The 22696-nt window shown below is 39.1% G+C and overlaps 1 protein-coding gene across 1 annotated transcript in view; it reads right to left on the bottom strand.

Moving 5' to 3' along the window:
- Positions 1-22696, bottom strand: part of LOC126249405 (palmitoleoyl-protein carboxylesterase NOTUM) — a 240559-nt gene that overhangs the window by 104547 nt on the left and 113316 nt on the right. Inside the window, exon 4 of the mRNA XM_049951059.1 lies at positions 19498-19550. Within this exon, the coding sequence (XP_049807016.1) occupies positions 19498-19550 (53 nt within the window). The remainder of the gene's footprint in view (positions 1-19497; positions 19551-22696) is intronic.

Here is a 22696-nt window from a genome sequence, read left to right as displayed (position 1 = left end):
CAGAATGGAGTTGTCCACATTTCTTTGTATTAATTATTATGGCTAGCAGAAACGTCCTGCTACTTTAAGGAACTAACTCTTTGTCAACATAACATTTAATATATAATTAGCCTATATCAATAGAACTAAGAGCTGCTATCTCCTTTGGGAAACAGAATACCTTACCTAGGTTAGCAGCTTTTTGTATTTACTTGGTCACATATAGATGACATGAGTAATAATGACACTGTGGTATTTGAGAGAAATTAAATGGAACCAGCTGTTATAATGTACCTCTGTATACTAATCTAATTGTTAAGTATTTTTCTTGGTAATATGCTTCTATGAGATTCTCCAGGAACACTTTTCTGAAATGTTGGACATGTAGCGATTCTGACCATCTGGAGGCATTTCATTGCTTCCTGCAGTGTGTTCCATAGTCCCATGAAATTTTATTTATTTTCTCTTTTAGCTAAATGTGTTACTGATGTAGTTAATACTACATGACCATTAATTCCATCTTGTTGCAAGCTATTTTTTTTTTATCTTGCCATGATGAAATATTTGCAAAAATTGTAACAGTGAAATCTCCAGTTACCTACAGTTGCATCGAGTCTCGATTTCTGTTCTGATTTCATCAAAAGTAGTTGACTCTGTTTAAATTACATACAAAATCTGAACAGGGTTATTGAAAATTTCTGTTACAAACTTATAAGGCTTATAGTGGGAAGTGAGTACATAATATTTTGAATAGTAACCCATGTCTGGAAACATACCATTTCCATTCTAGAATGGTTGCTACTCCGATGTTTTTAACTTATTCACTTCTGGATCAGTAACTGAATTTGGTGTGATGCAGAGCAATTATTACATAAAGACTCAAAAGGAAACATAACAAAGGATCCATTTATCATTTAAGCACAGTTTTTTGTATCAACACTTAAAATTATGTTCTATATGTACAGCATACTGGGTTATTTTTTGTTTTGGAATAATGCAAACACATAACATTTAAATGTTCATACAAACAAATGAGCTTAAGTAATATATGGATGTTGAATTATGTTTCCTGCGGAACTGTTACCTAATAATTATACTGTATGATGCCTAATTCAATTCGTCCAGCAGAAGTGGATGAGTTAAACATCTGAATTGAAACGACCATGGAATGGAATGATATTTTCTGGACATGGGTTCCTACTGAAAATATTATGTACGCACTACCTCCTACAAGTCCTAGACATTTTTAATGGAAATTTCTGAACACACTGAATATTGACCAACATCAAATATAATACAATTGAACCTTTAGTCACCTTTCAGTATTTTTCATACAGTTGGCTTTGTCAAAGTTTACAATTCAGTTATGTTTCATATAATAACCAATTATTTACATAGAAAAAACACAGAAAATAAGTGGCTTATTTAAGAATGAAAAGGTTTTATTTATCATACAGGTAAAACATATATTATAATGATTAGTTTCCAGGAATTCTTCAACTGAATAGAATTCATTTGAGAGATTATGATGAGTGTCTTGAGCAACAAACTGAGAATTTGAATTCATGTCTGGTAATGTCATCCAGCAACTCTACAGAGCATTGTAATTATATGGAAAACTGCCTGCAGCTAGGCCCTCTCTTCAACAAGAAATGTGTATTTGTACGCTGACGGGACACAAGCTGTGTTGTCGTGATAATGTTGGATGTGTTCTACATCTACTCTTCATAATACTGTGTGATATGTTCCACTTGCAATATGCAGATACAGAAACTCACATTTGCTAAGAGAGGGGTCGCCTAGTGGCAGAATTGCCTGCTATAACTTAGACAATCTATATTAGTTGTTGGATGATATTTCAGGACATGGGTTTCTATACGCAGTTTGTTCCTGTTGATTCCTTGAACAATAAATTAGAATGAGGCATGAAAATGTCGAAAGAGAATTGTATTACTGAAGTTCAATCGATGGAGAACTAGTGACATAATGAGGTCACAGTTAAATGCAGTTGCAGATACGAAAGGCAACGGAATGGTGTACCAAGACTAAGGCCAGTATTACACTATCAAATTTCTTTGTCAAAGATTTGATCAAAGATGTGACCAAATATTTGTCAAATATATTTGACAAAGATCTTGGATGTGGCACTAAAAATGTGTATTACACTGTCATCATATTTTTTGTCAAAGTTCAAGATGGCTGACAACAACAACTTGTTGTCAACAGCAATTGCATGTAGCACAATTGTACTGTGTGCATATGCGGAAGAGAAGTGGGGGGAAAAAAGGAAACGTACCTGCGTGAAGCCATAGGTTTTACGATGATACGATAAAAGCATTCAACAAAACTTGTTACGTGAGCTTATAGTGGAGGACGTCAAGTCGTACATCAGTTACATAAGAATGGACGAGCATACATTTCTGTACATGCTCAGTGGAGTGTATCCTCATATCACAAAGCACAATGCTCACTTAAGGACTGCTATATCTGCAGAAGACAGGCTCACTGTAACACTCCAATTCCTTGCTACAGGAGAGGGTTGGGTTAGGTTAGGTTAGCTTAGGTCTCCAATCTTCTTAATCTATTTTTGTATTCAGGGTGCCTCACGTTGTAAAGTGCCTCATCAGCTTCATATATCTCTATTAATTTTGTAGTTGTTGGTACAAACCAATTTTATTTACTGGTAATGTTTACAAAACACTACAGATGACAGAATGCTGCAGCAATGCTAGCTCTCCACATGGTAACATGTCACATTGCAGTGATCAGAAGACAAGCGACTTCTTTGATCAAATCTACAGTGATGCCCTAGATTTGATCAAATATTTGACGACATTTGATAAAGTTTCCTATTACACAATCAAATTTCTTTGACAAACATATTTGACAAAGATATTGGACAAAGAAATTTGATAGTGTAATACCGGCCTAAGAAATCTGTAAAGGATTAGTTAGCATAGGTGCAAGGACAATCTGCTGCAGTGCATACGTGTTTAGGAACCAAGTACACAGAAAGCCTGCTCAAAATTTAGGAGATTACTGATACAGATATCACACTCTGACCTAAAACAGTAGAATGTAGTACTGTAAGTGAATGAGTATGGAGCAGCATTTCATGTTACTGGAATACAGATCCACAGTCTAGAAGAATGTGATTGTAGAGAATGATTTGCTGAACTGCAAAAAGTTTCTCAAGTTGGAAACCATGAGATCAGTCCACCCAAGAGAATTTAAAGAGACTTTATGGATGACCAGCTCAATTACTGAAAATGCTGAGATTAGTCATTTGGTGAAAGATTTTGAGTATAATTTTGTATTGGAATACTGTTCTAAGGAACAGCAGAAGAGAAACAAGTATGAAAGATTATTATCAAATGTGGATGCATCAAGTAAAATATTTATATGACCAGTTGGGTGCTGAAACTGTGATTTTCCATTTGGAGACTGAAGAGAAATTCAAACTGAATCGACTTACTGTGTCATTGGTTCTTGGTTGAGTATTGTATACATTATGAGAAGAAATACACACAACACAGGTGTAATATTACACATTATTTATTATTTTATTTTACAAAGCCCAAAAACCAGTCTGCGTGTATGTTTGGGATCTCTTCCCAAACCCCTGGTTCAATTTCAACCAACTTTGGCACAGAAACATAAGGTCTGACAAGTCTCAGCACTGTGCTTTTATAATCTCCTAACTCCAATAGCACCACAGATATGGGTAAAAACGTGTTTTTTCGCAGCCCCTGGCATACTCTTTTTTAGTGTAAGATCAGTGTCCAGTGGGAAACTCAGCCAGGCAAGTACTAAAGATGTTAAAAAAGTTCAAGATACTCACACTGGCGTTCTACGGATCGGAGCGTGGAATGTCAGGTCCCTTAATCGGGCAGGTAGGTTAGAAAATTTGAAAAGGGAAATGGATAGGTTAAAGTTAGATATAGTGGGAATTAGTGAAGTTCGGTGGAAGGAGGAACAAGACTTCTGGTCAGGTGACTACAGGGTTATAAACACAAAGTCAAATAGGGGTAATGCAGGAGTAGGTTTAATAATGAATAGGAAAATAGGAACGCGGGTAAGCTACTACAAACAGCTTAGTGAACGCATTATTGTGGCCAAGATAGATACGAAGCCCACACCTACTACAGTAGTACAAATTTATATGCCAACTAGCTCTGCAGATGACGAAGAAATTGAAGAAATGTATGATGAAATAAAAGAAATTATTCAGATAGTGAAGGGAGACGAAAATTTAATAGTGATGGGTGACTGGAATTCGAGTGTAGGGAAAGGGAGAGAAGGAAACGTAGTAGGTGAATATGGATTGGGGCTAAGAAATGAAAGAGGAAGCCGCCTGGTAGAATTTTGCACAGAGCACAACTTAATCATAGCTAATACTTGGTTTAAGAATCATGATAGAAGGTTGTATACATGGAAGAACCCTGGAGATACTAAAAGGTATCAGATAGATTATATAATGGTAAGACAGAGATTTAGGAACCAGGTTTTAAATTGTAAGACATTTCCAGGGGCAGATGTGGACTCTGACCACAATCTATTGGTTATGACCTGTAGATTAAAACTGAAGAAACTGCAAAAAGGTGGGAATTTAAGGAGATGGGACCTGGATAAACTGAAAGAACCAGAGGTTGTACAGAGTTTCAGGGAGAGCATAAGGGAACAATTGACGGGAATGGGGGAAAGAAATACAGTAGAAGAAGAATGGGTAGCTTTGAGGGATGAAGTAGTGAAGGCAGCAGAGGATCAAGTAGGTAAAAAGACGAGGGCTAGTAGAAATCCTTGGGTAACAGAAGAAATATTGAATTTAATTGATGAAAGGAGAAAATATAAAAATGCAGTAAATGAAGCAGGCAAAAAGGAATACAAACGTCTCAAAAATGAGATCGACAGGAAGTGCAAAATGGCTAAGCAGGGATGGCTAGAGGACAAATGTAAGGATGTAGAGGCTTATCTCACTAGGGGTAAGATAGACACTGCCTACAGGAAAATTAAAGAGACCTTTGGAGATAAGAGAACCACTTGTATGAACATCAAGAGCTCAGATGGAAACCCAGTTCTAAGCAAAGAAGGGAAAGCAGAAAGGTGGAAGGAGTATATAGAGGGTCTATACAAGGGCGATTTACTTGAGGACAATATTATGGAAATGGAAGAGGATGTAGATGAAGATGAAATGGGAGATACGATACTGCGTGAAGAATTTGACAGAGCACTGAAAGACCTGAGTCGAAACAAGGCCCCCGGAGTAGACAACATTCCATTGGAACTACTGACGGCTTTGGGAGAGCCAGCCCTGACGAAACTCTACCATCTGGTAAGCAAGATGTATGAAACAGGCGAAATACCTTCAGACTTCAAGAAGAATATAATAATTCCAATTCCAAAGAAAGCAGGTGTTGACAGATGTGAGAATTACCGGACAATCAGTTTAATAAGCCACAGCTGCAAAATACTAACACGAATTCTTTACAGACGAATGGAAAAACTAGTAGAAGCCGACCTCGGGGAAGATCAGTTTGGATTCCGTAGAAATACTGGAACACGTGAGGCAATACTGACCTTACGACTTATCTTAGAAGAAAGATTAAGGAAAGGCAAACCTACGTTTCTAGCATTTGTAGACTTAGAGAAAGCTTTTGACAATGTTGACTGGAATACTCTCTTTCAAATTCTAAAGGTGGCAGGGGTAAAATACAGGGAGCGAAAGGCTATTTACAATTTGTACAGAAACCAGATGGCAGTTATAAGAGTCGAGGGGCATGAAAGGGAAGCAGTGGTTGGGAAGGGAGTAAGACAGGGTTGTAGCCTCTCCCCGATGTTATTCAATCTGTATATTGAGCAAGCAGTAAAGGAAACAAAAGAAAAATTCGGAGTAGGTATTAAAATCCATGGAGAAGAAATAAAAACTTTGAGGTTCGCCGATGACATTGTAATTCTGTCAGAGACAGCAAAGGACTTGGAAGAGCAGTTGAACGGAATGGACAGTGTCTTGAAAGGAGGGTATAAGATGAACATCAACAAAAGCAAAACAAGGATATTGGAATGTAGTCGAATTAAGTCGGGTGATGTTGAAGGTATTAGATTAGGAAATGAGACACTTAAAGTAGTAAAGGAGTTTTGCTATTTGGGGAGCAAAATAACTGATGATGGTCGAAGTAGAGAGGATATAAAATGTAGACTGGCAATGGCAAGGAAAGCGTTTCTGAAGAAGAGAAATTTGTTAACATCGAGTATAGATTTAAGTGTCAGGAAGTCTTTTCTGAAAGTATTTGTATGGAGTGTAGCCATGTATGGAAGTGAAACATGGACGATAAATAGTTTGGACAAGAAGAGAATAGAAGCTTTCGAAATGTGGTGCTACAGAAGAATGCTGAAGATTAGATGGGTAGATCACATAACTAATGAGGAGGTACTGAATAGGATTGGGGAGAAGAGGAGTTTGTGGCACAACTTGACCAGAAGACGGGATCGGTTGGTAGGACATGTTCTGAGGCATCAAGGGATCACCAATTTAGTATTGGAGGGCAGCGTGGAGGGTAAAAATCGTAGGGGGAGACCAAGAGATGCATACACTAAGCAGATTCAGAAGGATGTAGGTTGCAGTAGGTACTGGGAGATGAAGAAGTTTGCACAGGATAGAGTAGCATGGAGAGCTGCATCAAACCAGTCTCAGGACTGAAGACCACAACAACAACAACAACAACTCACAAAAGTAAAGTGAAAAATAATGTTAGTATATTTCATCAAAATGTTGGGGGATTGAAGAATAAAATTGATGAGCTTCTGCTTTGTTTAGAAGATATAGAAACTGAGAATGTAATAGATGTACTATGCCTGTCTGAGCATCACATTGTCACTGATATGCAAAAGGTTAGCATCAATGGGTACAAATTAGCTGCACATGTAAGTAGAGATAATATGATGAGAGGAGGAGTTGCCATATATGTCAAAAGCTTTCACAGTGTAAAAAATTTAGAAACTAAAAAATTTTGTGTAGAGCAACATATGGAAGCATGTGCCACTGAACTTAAACTAAATGATGGCACTTTCATAATTGTAACAGTGTATAGGTCCCCCTCAGGGAAATTCCAGCTATTTCTAGAAAACTTGGATGCTTTGTCGTGCTATCTGTCAGACAGGGGGAAGCAAATTATCATTTGTGGGGATTTCAATGTTGACTCCCTGAAAGAGTGAAACAGGAAGAATGACCGTGTAGTATTACTCAGTTCTTTCAATTTGAGCTCCGTCATTGATTTTCCTACTCGTATAACAAAGAACAGCAGTACATTATTAGATAACTTTTTTATAGACCAAGATAAGTTTAAGGACATAAATGCTTATTCTGTTGAGAATGGTCTTTCAGTTCATGGTGCACAGCTAGTTACAGTACATGACATAGCTCCATGCAGTATATCAAATCAGACTTTCAAAGCAGTGCATTCAATTAACAATATAAATATTGCAAACTTTAGGGAAAGCCTACAGCAACTAGACTGGGATGAAGTGTATAAGGAACCTGATGCAAACTTGAAATATAACTTATTTCACGATACATTTTTAAGGGTATTTGAAAATTGTTTTCCCAAGAAAATAGTTAAGCATAATTCCAAGAAAACATATAAAAAACCATGGCTAACTAAAGGAATAAGAATATCTTGCAACCGTAAAAGAGAACTGTATCTAACAGCAAGAGGGAGTACTGACCCCGAAATTGTTCAATATTATAAAAACTATTGTGCGGTACTAATAAAAGTTATTAAAAAGTCCAGAAGCATGTGTATCATGTCTGAGATCAGTAACACTGATAATAAAATTAAAGCAATTTGGAATATTATTGAAAGGGAAACAGGGTAACCAAGAGCACAGGAAGACTTTAGAGCCATAAAACTAAATGACAAGTGTACTAACAAACAATCAGAAACTGAAAATATTTTCAATAATCATTTTTTAAATGTTGTGGAGAAAATAGGATCTAGATCTTCACTAGAAGAGGCAAGGCTACTAATAGAAGAGGCCATACCTGTGCACTTTGAAACAACTGTAATTCCACCAACCTCTCCCTCTGAAATCAGTAAAATAATAAACTCACTGAAAAGTAAAAGCTCTTACGGAATTGATGGCATTTCCAGCAAGGTACTTAAAGCTTGTTCCCCACAGATAAGTAGGATTCTCAGCCACATATATAATAGCTCTTTGGAGCAGCGTGTTTTCCCCGATAGACTGAAATATGCCATTGTAAAACCATTGCATAAAAAGGGGGATATGTCAGATGTAAACAACTACCACCCAATCTCTCTTCTGACAGCTCTATCAAAAATTTTTGAAAAAGTAATGTATTCAAGAGTAACCACCCATATTTGTAAAAATAAAGTACTAACAAAATGTCAGTTTGGTTTTCAGAAAGGCTTTTCAACAGAAAATGCTATATACGCTTTCACTGATCAAATATTAAATGCTCTGAATAACCGGACATCACCTATTGGTATTTTTTGTGATCTCTCAAAGGCCTTTGATTGTGTAAATCATGGAATTCTTTTAGATAAGCTAAATCATTATGGTTTGAGGGGGGCAGTGCACAAATGGTTTAATTCATACTTAACTGGAAGAATGCAGAAAGTTGAAATAAGTGGTTCATGTAATGTTAAAACAACAGCTGATTCCTCAAACTGGGGGGGCTATCAAGTACGGGGTCCCACAGGGTTCGGTCTTAGGTCCTTTACTGTTCTTGATATACATTAATGACTTACCATTCCACATTGATGAAGATGCAAAGTTAGTTCTTTTTGCCGATGATACAAGTATAGTAATAACATCCAAAAACCAAGAACTAAGTGATGTAATTGTAAATGATGTTTTTCACAAAATTATTAAGTGGTTCTCAGCAAACGGACTCTCTTTAAATTTTGATAAAACACAGTATATACAGTTCCGTACAGTAAATGGCACAACTCCAGTAATAAATATAGACTTTGAACAGAAGTCTGTAGCTAAGGTAGAATTTTCAAAATTTTTAGGTGTGTCCATTGATGAGAGGTTAAACTGGAAGCAACACATTGATGGTCTGCTGAAAAGTCTGAGTTCAGCTACGTATGCTATTAGGGTTATTGCAAATTTTGGTGATAAGAATCTCAGTAAATTAGCTTAATATGCCTACTTTCATTCACTGCTTTTGTATGGCATCATATTCTGGGGTAATTCATTGTTGAGTAGAAAAGTATTCATTGCTCAAAAATGTGTAATCAGAATAATTGCTGGAGCCCACCCACGGTCATCCTGCAGACATCTATTTAAGGATCTAGGGATCCTCACAGTAACCTCACAGTATATATATTAACTTATGAAATTTGTTGTTAATAATCCAGCCCAGTTCAAAAGTAATAGCAGTGTGCATAGCTATAACACCAGGAGAAAGGATGATCTTCACTATACAGGGTTAAATCTGACTTTGGCACAGAAAGGGGTAAATTATGCTGCCACAAAAGTCTTTGGTCGCCTACCAAACAGCATCAAAAGCCTGACAGATAGCCAACTAACATTTAAAAATAAGTTAAAAGAATTTCTAGATGACAACTCCTTCTACTCATTGGCTGAATTTTTAGATATAAATTAAGGTGGGCAAAAAAAAAAAAAAAAAAAAAAAAAAAAAAAAAAAAAAAAAAAAAAAAAAAAGAAAAAAAAACGTTAAGCATTAGTGTCATGCAATATTTTGTGTAATGCAATATCTTGTACAGACATCTTTTATTAGCCAACATGTTCGACATCATTATGAAGTGTCGCATTCATGATCTATGGAACAAGTATTAATCTAATCTAATCTAATCTACAGGCTCCCCTAATGACAAACACATGTGGGAACAGCATCAACTTGCCAATTCAACTCACTTTGGGGGGCAGCCTACATGTCAGGGGCAAAAATGGATTTTGTGGCCTCCGACATGATTGATGTATTGGAGTAGTGTCAACCTCCTTTCACAAAAATGCTTTGCATTGTGGCCTGTATATCAGGGGCAAATAAACGATTTTCAAGCCTCCAATGCATAGCTTTCCCTGGATGACAGGAATGTTTTGGAAGTAGAATTGGCAATCTTTATTGAACTGTATCACAGGGATACATGTGCCAGTGAGTGTGACTGGGGACAGGCTGAGATGGTTGGAGACTAGAATCGACAAAGTGAGGGAGAGGAGCAACTGAGCAGAGAGAAATGAAAAGGGGGAGATGCATGAGGCAGGTGGAAGGTATAGAAGGGTTATGGTAGGTAGAAAGAGAAGAGGGAGAGTCAGAGATGAAAAGGGAGAGAGGGAGGAGGATATAGTCAGAGGGAGAAGGGAGGAAGAGGAGAGGGAGAGGGAGAGGGAGGGAGAGAGAGAGGGGGAGAGAGAGAGAGAGAGAGAGAGAGAGAGAGAGAGAGAGAGAGAGAGAGAGAGAGAGAGAGAGAGCTGGGGATTAGACTATGTGTCATGTTTTCTGCTCCCAAGAATATTAAAATTTTTTCGCTTTTTCATGCTATATATAATGCAGATGCACACATAGTATGTCATCTGAACAGGAATGGGTAAAATAGTTATATATGCAGACTCTCATTTGAACTAATATCTCAGCTGTTTATATTTATGTTCCTAATGTAAGTAATGCCATTAGTTTTACTGAAAACATTGAAAATTAAAGGATACAGACAATTAAAGTTATGACGATGTCATGTAATGGAGTAACTTGGTGAGCTACTCAGCAGCTGAAGAATTATTCTTAACACTCATTCAAAAGTAGGCATTCCCAATTTTTTGAGGATGTATTTGGAATCATCTAAAAGTAATTAACTTACAAAATTTCTGACACAAAACATACAGACCCTCCAAATTTCAATCACCTATTTTGTTTTAATGACTGTAAGATCCTAAATATTGACAATATGTTTTTGTTGTCGTAATTTTTCCAAGTCAGACAACACCTTTCACTACTTAATCCAGTCAGTAATTAAGATTTCATATAATTTATAATCATAAAATATTTATTTCGAGATGGTGCCATACTTGTCCACAGGAGATTAAAAGAAGAGCATAATAATAATGTACCATGTACTTTTGTAAATTACTCATCTGAAATATTGTACATGAACCAAACAACAATAAAGTCTTAGAGTCCATGCAGAACAGCTAAAACCAACCTAACCAAATTTCAAAGTATTATGTAAGTTTCAGAATTCACATCATGTGCTCATGCCTGTCCTTAGTCAACCCCTCCCAAAATAAGCAGTCCATGTCCCACCTGGGTACCACTATTATCTCTATGACAGATCGTGTTAGACTGGTACACAGATAAAATATATATGTCAGTTTGTATGAAAATGTATGACAGCATTTCTCAGATAACACCAATATGTCAAACTGCATGAAAATCTGTGTATTACTGTCCTAATGCTTGCATTTCTGTGTTGGTTAAAGTGACTGTCTGTGCTTCAATATAATATGCACAATGAGTAATTTACAATGTATATCAAACTGTTTACTGACATTTTTCCTGAATGCTTTATGTGAAACTGTAAACTTGTGACATCAGAATGCTAATGTTCCATTAATGGTATTTATGAGACGGTGTTGTGAAATATGTGAGCATGTTGCTAACTATTCCATGTGCACTGTGTTAATCATTTTTCTGCCAGTATACATTTATGCTGTCACAGTGAACTTTCAGTAAATCTATGTCATTGTTGGGTAGTTAGATGATGAGATTGACCAGATTATAACAAAGGAGATGCACTTTCATTTACCAGTGTACACTGTGAACTGTGAAACTGGATCTGGCCACCAACTTTGATACAGTGAAAATATATTGGGTTAAAACACATTTAAAACATATTTCATGTACAGTCTACATCATTTGCAACTCTCCTGCTGGTTATCATTTCTCAGTACTTCAGTTCAATAAGATATGAGACTCCAAGATGCTATAAGACTGAGTGCAACAATAAAACCACAAGCAAGTCGAACATCACAAGAGCATGGAGGAAATGGTCAAAGGAGGAGGGTTGGGGGGGGGGGGGGGGGCGGAGGAGGAAATGAAGACACAGAGAGAGTGTGGAGGAGGAGACAGACAGGTGGGGCTGGGAGGATGAGGTGGACAGACATAGGAAGGAAGAGATGGACACAGAGGAAGGAAGGAGGAGGTGTGTTCAATATATGTGTTGAATGCATATGTGGGTGAAGCCACAGGCAAGAGACTAGTAATAGTAAATACTGTAGAATATTACACAGGTGTCATGTGTATTTTCATTTATAAAGAGGTTCAAATGAATAAATGCAAAAATAAAAGAAAGCTCCAGATGATTTATCTTAGGCCTTCAAAGGTGGTTGATAAACCACATGAGAAAATATATAGGTTTGCTTCCCTGGATATAGGGTAGTGCTTGAGCCTAAGAATATACTATAGACCAGAAACCCTAATTGAAGCTGGAAATGTAGAATTCCTAGAGGATCTTCCACTCAATGGCATACTTCAGATCTTCTTCCTTTCCCATTCTATCTCATATACTACTGGTATCTGGGGAATGTAGTTATGACTTCTGTGGTTTAATCAACAACATTGGATGGTTGTTAATACAATTTAGGTTACTGTGTTAGGAAATCAAAAAATAGGAGATTTAAGTTTTTGAAACATATTGTCAGGGTGTCCACTGCCCTGTGGTGCACATTGGTGTGACAAAAACAATATCCCCAAATAATCCTCAGTTCTATTTGTCACTTCTGAGCTGCAGTTTCTATGTTTCTCCTATTGTCTTGTGTGTTTATGCAGGCACTAGGTAAGGAGCAGAAAGAGCATAGGAGGTGCAATGTTTTGTTATAACTATATGTGACTTGATATGGTTGCCATAATGGTGACTTTAAGCAATCTAGTGTTGAGCAGGGCATTGAACTTATGCCTGTTTTAAGCTACTGTTGAAGAAAAAGTGCAGTCAGGGCAGTCACATCAGTAATGGTTATTTCAGGCATAACAGAGGCAGTATTGGACTCATTAAGGTGTAGTTGTTTATTATGGGGTAAGAGCTGATAATTATATGCTCATGACATGAGGAATGTTGCATGAATTTGTTATGTTATGGTTGTAGCAAGTACTGCTGATTGCATATCAAGGGTGAATCATAGTCGCACTGACAAAATTTCTACATCTACACAATCTGCAAGCCACTGTATGATGTGTTGTGCAGGGTACCTTGTACCACTGCTAATTTGCTTTCCTTTTCTGCCTGCAAATAGAGTGACGCAAAAATGACAGTATTTATGCCTCCATACAACCCCTAATTTCTCTTATCTTTTTGGTCCTTACACAAAATGTATGTTGATGGCTGTCAACTTCAAATGCCAATTCTCTAAATTTTCTCAATAGCATTCCTTGGAACAGGCCTTCCCTCCAGACTTGATGAAGACTTGACAAACCTACACCTTCATGTGAATTCACTGAATGCAATGTAAGAGTGGACCAAGAACACTATGCTGACCTCTTCCTGCAGTGGCAGCAATCACATGACAGTACTTTTGCAATTTTGTGAGGGTTGTTACATTTGTCTGTGTTTTTGTTGTATGTAGGGACTTTAGAAAATAGGTTACACATGTCATCCCACACTAAGACAATTGTGCAACAAGAGTGGTATATTGTCAGAAGAGACTATATGTTCCAGGTTTCCTGCAGATATTTCTGCTGTGATACAGATAATAGGTGCATCAGAGGATGCAAGCAAAATGATGCAGAAACTGGAAATGTATGCCAAAGTTTAGTGATGCTAAGAGTAGTAAAATGATATAAGTAATTAGTTTAATTTTTGCACACTAATCTAAGTGAATATCTATGAAATACACTCCTGGAAATGGAAAAAAGAACACATTGACACCGGTGTGTCAGACCCACCATACTTGCTCCGGACACTGCGAGAGGGCTGTACAAGCAATGATCACACGCACGGCACAGCGGACACACCAGGAACTGCGGTGTTGGCCGTCGAATGGCGCTAGCTGCGCAGCATTTGTGCACCGTCGCCGTCAGTGTCAGCCAGTTTGCTGTGGCATACGGAGCTCCATCGCAGTCTTTAACACTGGTAGCATGCTGCGACAGCGTGGACGTTAACCGTATGTGCAGTTGACGGAGTTTGAGCGAGGGCGTATAGTGGGCATGCGGGAGGCCGGGTGGACGTACCGCCGAATTGCTCAACACGTGGGGCATGAGGTCTCCACAGTACATCGATGTTGTCGCCAGTGGTCGGCGGAAGGTGCACGTGCCTGTCGACCTGGGACCGGACCGCAGCGACGCACGGATGCATGCCAAGACCGTAGGATCCTACGCAGTGCCGTAGGGGACCACACCGCCACTTCCCAGCAAATTAGGGACACTGTTGCTCCTGGGGTATCGGCGAGGACCATTCGCAACCGTCTCCATGAAGCTGGGCTACGGTCTCGCACACCGTTAGGCCGTCTTCCGCTCACGCCCCAACATTGTGCAGCCCGCCTCCAGTGGTGTCGCGACAGGCGTGAATGGAGGGACGAATGGAGACGTGTCGTCTTCAGCGATGAGAGTCGCTTCTGCCTTGGTGCCAATGATGGTCGTATGCGTGTTTGGCGCCGTGCAGGTGAGCGCCACAATCAGGACTGCATACGACCGAGGCACACAGGGCCAACACCCGGCATCATGGTGTGGGGAGCGATCTCCTACACTGGCCGTACACCACTGGTGATCATCGAGGGGACACTGAATAGTGCACGGTACATCCAAACCGTCATTGAACCCATCGTTCTACCATTCCTAGACCGGCAAGGGAACTTGCTGTTCCAACAGGACAATGCACGTCCGCATGTATCTGACCCCAGGAATGTGTCAATAAAGTTTCCCCTTCCTGGGACAATGAATTCACGGTGTTCTTATTTCAATTTCCAGGAGTGTACAAAGATTAGAAGTTCTGGATATCCAGGTAGATATGGAGAGGGTTATTGGAGACAAATATGAGTGGTTCATAGGAATGTGGAAGACTGAAACAACACAGTTGAAAACCCTGCATTCCGCATTTTTATTACTGGAGTACTTATCTTATTGAACAGAACACGAAGTAGTATTTCGAACTGCAGGGAATGACATAGCCCATCATAAAAACAGAGCAAAGTAAAGTTTAAATTTTGGATAAGGTACTTGTGAAGTGAAGTGTAAGTGAGATCTGGTGAATAATATCAGACACCTGAAACAAAACTGGATGAATAAAATAATCTTATAAAGGTTACGCTTTACAATCTCACTTCCATGTATTGGGTCACTCTGAAAAAAATGCGAAATGGCATAGCACAATTATTGTATATTCTCATAAGCCACATGCACCTTGTGGGTCACATCATAATCATATGAATCAGCTGTGCTATGTGGTCATTCTCTATCATTTGTCCCTTGCTATTCTATCTTACCATCACCAACAGTGCTCAGTGGAAAGTGGTCAGGGATTTGCACTCTAGTGACTACTTCCCCTTAGATACATCTGCTGGATCAAACAGTGCTTGAAAGTAAGACAACAAAGTGGATGCTCAGGACGGCTAACTGGATGCAGTACAGGCAATTGGCTGAGTCTGAAAACAAGAGTGTGTCAAGGAATGGGTGATTCACTTTAAGACAATGATGCACCAAGTCATTGATGCAGCCAGCTCAAATTCTTTGGGCCATATGCTAAGACCTCCTGTGCACTGTCAGACTGATAAGTAATACTCTGCAATAATCGTAATGTGGGTTGCTTTGTGTTCGCTTATTTATCAACAGAAGAGACTTCACAGCCTTTCAGGTGACTAGAGACAATAGCTGCTATATTATTCAAGGGAGTAAGATGAGACTGGGGCAAGAATTCCTGTACTCATTAAATCATTTCACAAGCTCAGTTAAAGGATGGAACACCACCCAAAGTATTTGTGGAAAACCCTGCAGACCACCTACAGCAGCTGTACTTAAGGAGCGAAGTCCCCAAATCGCAACCAGATGTCAACCAGAAAATGCCACAGCATTTTGTTATGAATACTACTCTGACAGCTTGGATCTGACATCTGGATGACTTGGCATGGAGAAAAATGACCTCGAAGCTGGAAGAAGGATGAAATGTGATGAGTGTAGCCCAGGAATTTGCTATTTTTCACAGCATTGTTTGACATGCATGTAGAGCATTCTGAATCACAGGCACTGCTGCCCAAAGAAGTAGAGTTGGTCAACCACAGTCAACTACAGCAGCAGATGTTCGTTACATTGTGCAACAGGCAAGAAGGGACCCCTATAAAATAGCAGGTGCAATTGCAACCACATTTAACAGGACTACAAGGTACACACTTTCATGCTCCACAATACCATGGCAACTGCACTGCGTGTGGCCCCTTGCCTAATGTCCAGTGTGTTGTGTTCCACTGACATCTGCACATTCGTGGCACCATTTGAGATGGTGCCGAGAACGCAGGGACTGGACCAAGGAGGAGTGGGGTCATGTGCTCTTCTGGGATGACAGTAGAATCAGTCTCAGTAGTGTTTCTGGATGTATCCTTATATTGTGAGGTGGAAACACATAATGTACCCAGGAACATTACCAAACATGATCGGTTTAGTGATATAGGTGTTACAGTGTGCGTGTGTGTGTGGGGGGGGCATAACTTTGTGTGGGTGTACTGGTGTCAAAACCTTTGAATATGATAAACTCACCAGCTAACGTTATTGTGACACTGTGCTCCTTCCCTACACGGGTATATTCAGGGGTGCTTTAGGCCCTGTCTTCATTGTTATGGATGACAATGTGTGACCATATTGAACAACGCAGGTGGAGGAACTCTTGGAACAAGATGATGTTTGACGAGTGGACTACCCTGCCTATTCGCCCACCTTAAATCCCACTGAGCACATGCGAGTGCAGTACATCTTTCAATATGTCACATTTGTTATGTTCAAACAAGGGGGCAGAGAGTGGTTCATTATCTCATCTGACTTTTATTGTATCAGACTATGGGACAAATATTGTGACCTTCAATTGTCTGATCTGCTTACTAAACTGTTTATCAGTATGGATGGCACATAACCAGATGATTTTTAAGTGTTCAGCAAGCCACACTCTCTTGAATTTTTAATTTGCCCTTAATTTAATACATCAATTATGATTTTAACATGACGTTTTAATATTGGAAAATTTGACACTTTCACATTCTGCATGACTAGATATGACTGAGTTGGCGAATTTTACCTGTTTTAACCATATTTGTCTCAAACTATTTTAGGAAGAGAACTAATAACTTTACTGTTGAGCACATTGAACACTCTCTCTCTCCCTTCACATTCCCCTCCCCCCCCCCCCCTTTCTCTCTCTCTCTCTCTCTCTCATACACACACACACTCACAATATTTACAAATTATGAAATTATGAATCACTGACTGTAGCATAACAGAAGGGTCATGGAGTTTACTTATATCTATCTGCAGCTTAGTGGATACAGTTACTGGTATTGATCAACTGTGATGTATCACAGAAATATTAAAGAAATATTATAGAATTACATTTTCTGGAAGTAAGATGTTGTATGTATCTCAGTATGGTGGCAAGCTGTTTAAGATTAAAGCTGCAAATTGATTGTTAAGACTAGCTCACTAAGATTAAAATTGTACAATGTATGATAATACACACTTAGACCAAAACTTTTATGCACCACAAAGGAGTTATTCAAATTGGTCACAAATTGATATTCATACAGGTATTGACAGAAAATGCAAAACTGTAAACTGTTGTAGCTGATGGATGAATGTGTGATGCAGCAGTACAATTTCATCACACAACTGGCAAGGCTAGTAAACAGTGGACATGGTGATTCCAGTGCATAAAATCTTTGTGAATTTCATTCTGTGTACTCAGTTGGACAGTAACTATGCCTCACCAATGGGTGCGTGAACAATATACATAAGTGCCCACATTTCAGAGATGATGTGTAGTTGTGCTCAAAGAAGCCAACTGGAGTAATATGTGAATAGCTCAACATTTGATCAGGAGCTATGCCACTATTCAACAGTGGTGGTGGGAATGGGTGAACCATAAATAAACACAGCATCAAGAAGGAAGTGGTCAACCTACAGAGATGCCAGAACATGAGGACTTAGCAATCGTGAGAGAACATGAGGACTTAGCAATCGTGAGAGAGGCACCCAGAACTTGGATTCATCAATATCATTGATCTGATGTGCAACTGGTATTTCATAGACCAAAAGGACCATTTATAGGTGGCCCACAAAAGGGGGACAAATCTCACAGCACCCATTGTGGGAACTACCATTGACCTCTGTACACTAATAAGCCCATTTGCAGTGCTGATGGACACATTCAGCATGGAGCTCAGTGACTGGAGTAAAATTGTCTTCAGTGATGAGTCCCACTTTAAACTGAGCCTCAATGACCAATAAAGGCACCACGGACAGCAGTGGGATAGCAGCATGGCTGTCTCCTGTCATATGGCCTGATAACCAGGACTGATGATCTGGAGTGTGATTTCATTTATAGCAGGACTCCTTTGATTGCCATCTGCAGCACTCTTATAGCGCACTGGTACACTGACAATATTCTATGCCCGTTTTGTCGACATTCACAGCAAGCTACCCTGGGCTTACATTTCAGCAAGATAATGCCCACCTACTCACAATGAGAATTTCTACTGCTTGTATTTGTGCCTGACAAACCCTACCTTGGTCAGCAAGGTTGCCAGACCCCAACTAGTAATGTTTGGAGCATTATGGGCAAGGATCTCCAACCAGATCATGATTTTGACAATCTAACATGCCAATTGGACAGAATTTGGCATGATACCCCACAGGAGGATATCCAAAAACTCTGTCGATCAATGTCGAGCTGAGTAACTGCTTGCATAAGGGCCAGAGGTGAGCCAACACGTTAGTGGCTTGCTCAATTTGTGAAGCTCTTTCTGTTAAATAAATCATTCAATTTTTCTGAAACAGTAATCATTTTTTTGTCTATACATGTACGTCACATCTACTGATTTCTGTCCCATTCGGATGATACCTTCATGGTGCATCTTTTGTTGACTTTTTTTTGTCTTAGAGTGTATTTATGATCTACTTCATTGAGCTATAGAGATAAAAGTTAACAATCAGGAAGGTGGCTGAGGAGGGCCAGGTGAACCAGATGGTGAAGAAGCTGCTGAGGAAATGGAGAAATGAGGATAAGGTGTTTCGGCCCTACGTCCATATCACGAACCTATCATTAATGAGCCTGACCCAAATGGGGATTTGGGATTTTGGATGGCTGAGAAGGTTACCTCTAGATTCCACATAAAGGGGTTGCTACATAATAGTTACATGTAAATGCAACACTTGAGGCTCTGTACATTCAATTGGAGGATTTTGACGATGAAGATAAATGTCAATTGCTACCAAAGCATTTTTAACATATAAGTGAAATGAGATATCTAATGTTTGTGGTTGTATTAGCATGCTTACCCTCACAGTTTACATACCTTCAAGGAACACTATCCATCTATTACTGTTGTTTGATCTTCGTAGGTAGAAGCTAGAAAGATGTAAAGATAACATTATCTTCATGTGGTGTGTGGCACAAAAAGTGAAGACTAACAAATTTTGAACATAACTTTGATTCTCAGACATGTCATGAACAAATATGTGTAACAATAAATAAATGCTGAACTTTTCACATATGCTTCATCTTTTGGAAAAGCCAAGAGAAAAATTATAAGGTGAAACTATATTCCCTGAATAAACAATTTTTTCTGTTGTTTCATTCCACATCCTAGAAATTCTTTTCATGCTTAAAAGTTACATAAGCTAAGTGTGTGTGTGTGTGTGTGTGTGTGTGTGTGTGTGTGTGTGTGTGTGTGTGTGTGTTTGTGTGTGGATACGTGGATACCTGGTTCATTATGTTTACTTAGTATAGGGAATCAAAAATTTTGCATAAAAGTAGATATTACAGAAATTGTGTATTAGCAATTACAAGGCAGATAAATAAATAAAACAATCAGCAGTGAATGAGATAAAGTGCACTACAGCCTTAAGATCTGTGCCATAAAATTATGTTTACTAAAGCTTGGCAAATGGCTAGTTTCACTTCACAATATTTTATTATGCAGAGAACGATAATTTCATTTGTATTAGTCAATTGCAGACATGCCTCTTCTCTGTTCTGTATTTGTTCTTGTTGTGTATACAGGCAGTTACCGAGGATCACATAGTGCGGATTTCAAACCACAATGTAACTAGGCATCTTGTATTATTATATCCATAATATTCTATTTTCAAGATCTGTTATTAATTAGCAAGGCATATATAAACAACAGTGTCAGATATTGGTCCCACTTTATTATCAGCTACTATGCATTTAAAGAGTCATGTCATCACAACATAGACTTTATGGTACAGAAGAACTATTAAATTTCATTTGTGGCATTCAAAGGTTAGCAAATTTCACTAGAAGAGGAGGAACACATTTTACTATATTTGAATCTGATATGACAAATACCCCCTCCCCCCCCCCCCATGAACCATGGACCTTGCCGTTGGTGGGGAGGCTTGTGTGCCTCAGTGATACAGATAGCAGTACCGTAGGATCAACCACAACGGAGGGGTATCTGTTGAGAGGCCAGACAAACGTGTGGTTCCTGAAGAGGGGCAGCAGCCTTTTCAGTAGTTCCAGGGGCAACAGTCTGGATGATTGACTGATCTGGCCTTGTAACACTAACCAAAACAGCCTTGCTGTGCTGGTACTGCGAATGGCTGAAAGCAAGGAGAAACTACGGCCGTAATTTTTCCCGAGGGCATGCAGCTTTACTGTATGGTTAAATGATGATGGCGTCCTCTTGGGTAAAACATTCCGGAGGTAAAATAGTCCCCCATTCGGATCTCCGGGCAGAGACTACTCAAGAGGATGTCATTATCAGGAGAAAGAAAACTGGCGTTCTACGGATCGGAGCGTGGAATGTCAGATCCCTTAATCGGGCAGGTAGGTTAGAAAATTTAAAAAGGGAAATGGATAGGTTAAAGTTGGATATAGTGGGAATTAGTGAAGTTCGGTGGCAGGAGGAACAAGACTTCTGGTCAGGTGACTACAGGGTTATAAACACAAAATCAAATAGGGGTAATGCAGGAGTAGGTTTAATAATGAATAGGAAAATAGGAATGCGGGTAAGCTACTACAAACAGCATAGTGAACGCATTATTGTGGCCAAGATAGATATGAAGCCCACGCCTACTACAGTAGTACAAGTTTATATGCCTACTAGCTCTGCAGATGATGAAGAAATTGAAGAAATGTGTGATGAAATAAAAGAAATTATTCAGATAGTGAAGGGAGACGAAAATTTAATAGTCATGGGTGACTGGAATTCGAGAGTAGGAAAAGGGAGAGAAGGAAACATAGTAGGTGGATATGGATTTGGGGTAAGAAACGAAAGAGGAAGCCGCCTGGTGGAATTTTGCACAGAGCAGCACCTAATCATAGTTAACACTTGGTTCAAGAATCATAAAAGAAGGTTGTATACATGGAAGAAGCCTGGAGATACTGATAGGTTTCAGATAGATTATATAATGGTAAGACAGAGATTTAGGAACCAGATTTTAAATTGTAAGACATTTCCAGGAGCAGAAGTGGACTCTGACCACAACCTATTGGTTATGAACTGTAGATTAAAACTGAAGAAAGTTCAAAAAGGTGGGAATTTAAGGAGATGGGACGTGGAGAAACTGACTAAACCAGAGGTTGTACAGAGTTTCAGGGAGAGCATAAGGGAACAATTGGCAAGAATGTGGGAACGAAATACAGTAGAAGAAGAATGGGTAGCTTTGAGGGATGAAGTGGTGAAGGCAGCAGAGGATCAAGTAGGTAAAAAGACGAGGGCTAGTAGAAATCCCTGGGTAACAGAAGAAATACTGAATTTAATTGATGAAAGGAGAAAATATAAAAATGCTGTAAATGAAGCAGGCAAAAAGGAATACAAACGTCTCAAAAATGAGATCGGCAGGAAGTGCAAAATGGCTAAGCAGGGGTTGCTAGAGGGCAAATGTAAGGATGTAGAGGCTTATCTCACTAGGGGTAAGATAGATACTGCCTACAGGAAAATTAAAGAGACCTTTGGAGAAAAGAGAACCACTTGTATGAATATCAAGAGCTCAGATGGAAACCCAGTTCTAAGCAAAGAAGGGAAAGCAGAAAGTTGGAAGGAGTATATAGAGGGTCTATACAAGGGCGAAATACTTGAGGGCAATATTATGGAAATGGAAGAGGATGTAGATGAAGATGAAATGGGAGATATGATTCTGCGTGAAGAGTTTGACAGAGCACTGAAAGACCTGAGTCGCAACAAAGATCCAGGAGTAGACAACATTCCATTAGAACTACTGACAGCCTTGGGAGAGCCAGTCCTGACAAAACTCTACCATCTGGTGAGCAAGATGTTTGAGACAGGCAAAATACCCTCAGACTTCAAGAAGAATATAATAATTCCAATCCCAAAGAAAGCAGGAGTTGACAGATGTGAAAATTACCGAACTATCAGTTTAATAAGTCACGGCTGCAATATACTAACACGAATTCTATACAGACGAATGGAAAAACTGGTAGAAGCCGACCTCGGGGTAGATCAGTTTGGATTCTGTAGAAATTTCGGAACACGTGAGGCAATACTGACCATATGTTCCTAGCATTTG

Source organism: Schistocerca nitens, chromosome 3, assembly GCF_023898315.1.
Source record: "Schistocerca nitens isolate TAMUIC-IGC-003100 chromosome 3, iqSchNite1.1, whole genome shotgun sequence".
Classification (NCBI taxonomy): domain Eukaryota; kingdom Metazoa; phylum Arthropoda; class Insecta; order Orthoptera; family Acrididae; genus Schistocerca; species Schistocerca nitens.
This window is presented reverse-complemented; position numbering and strand designations above follow the sequence as displayed.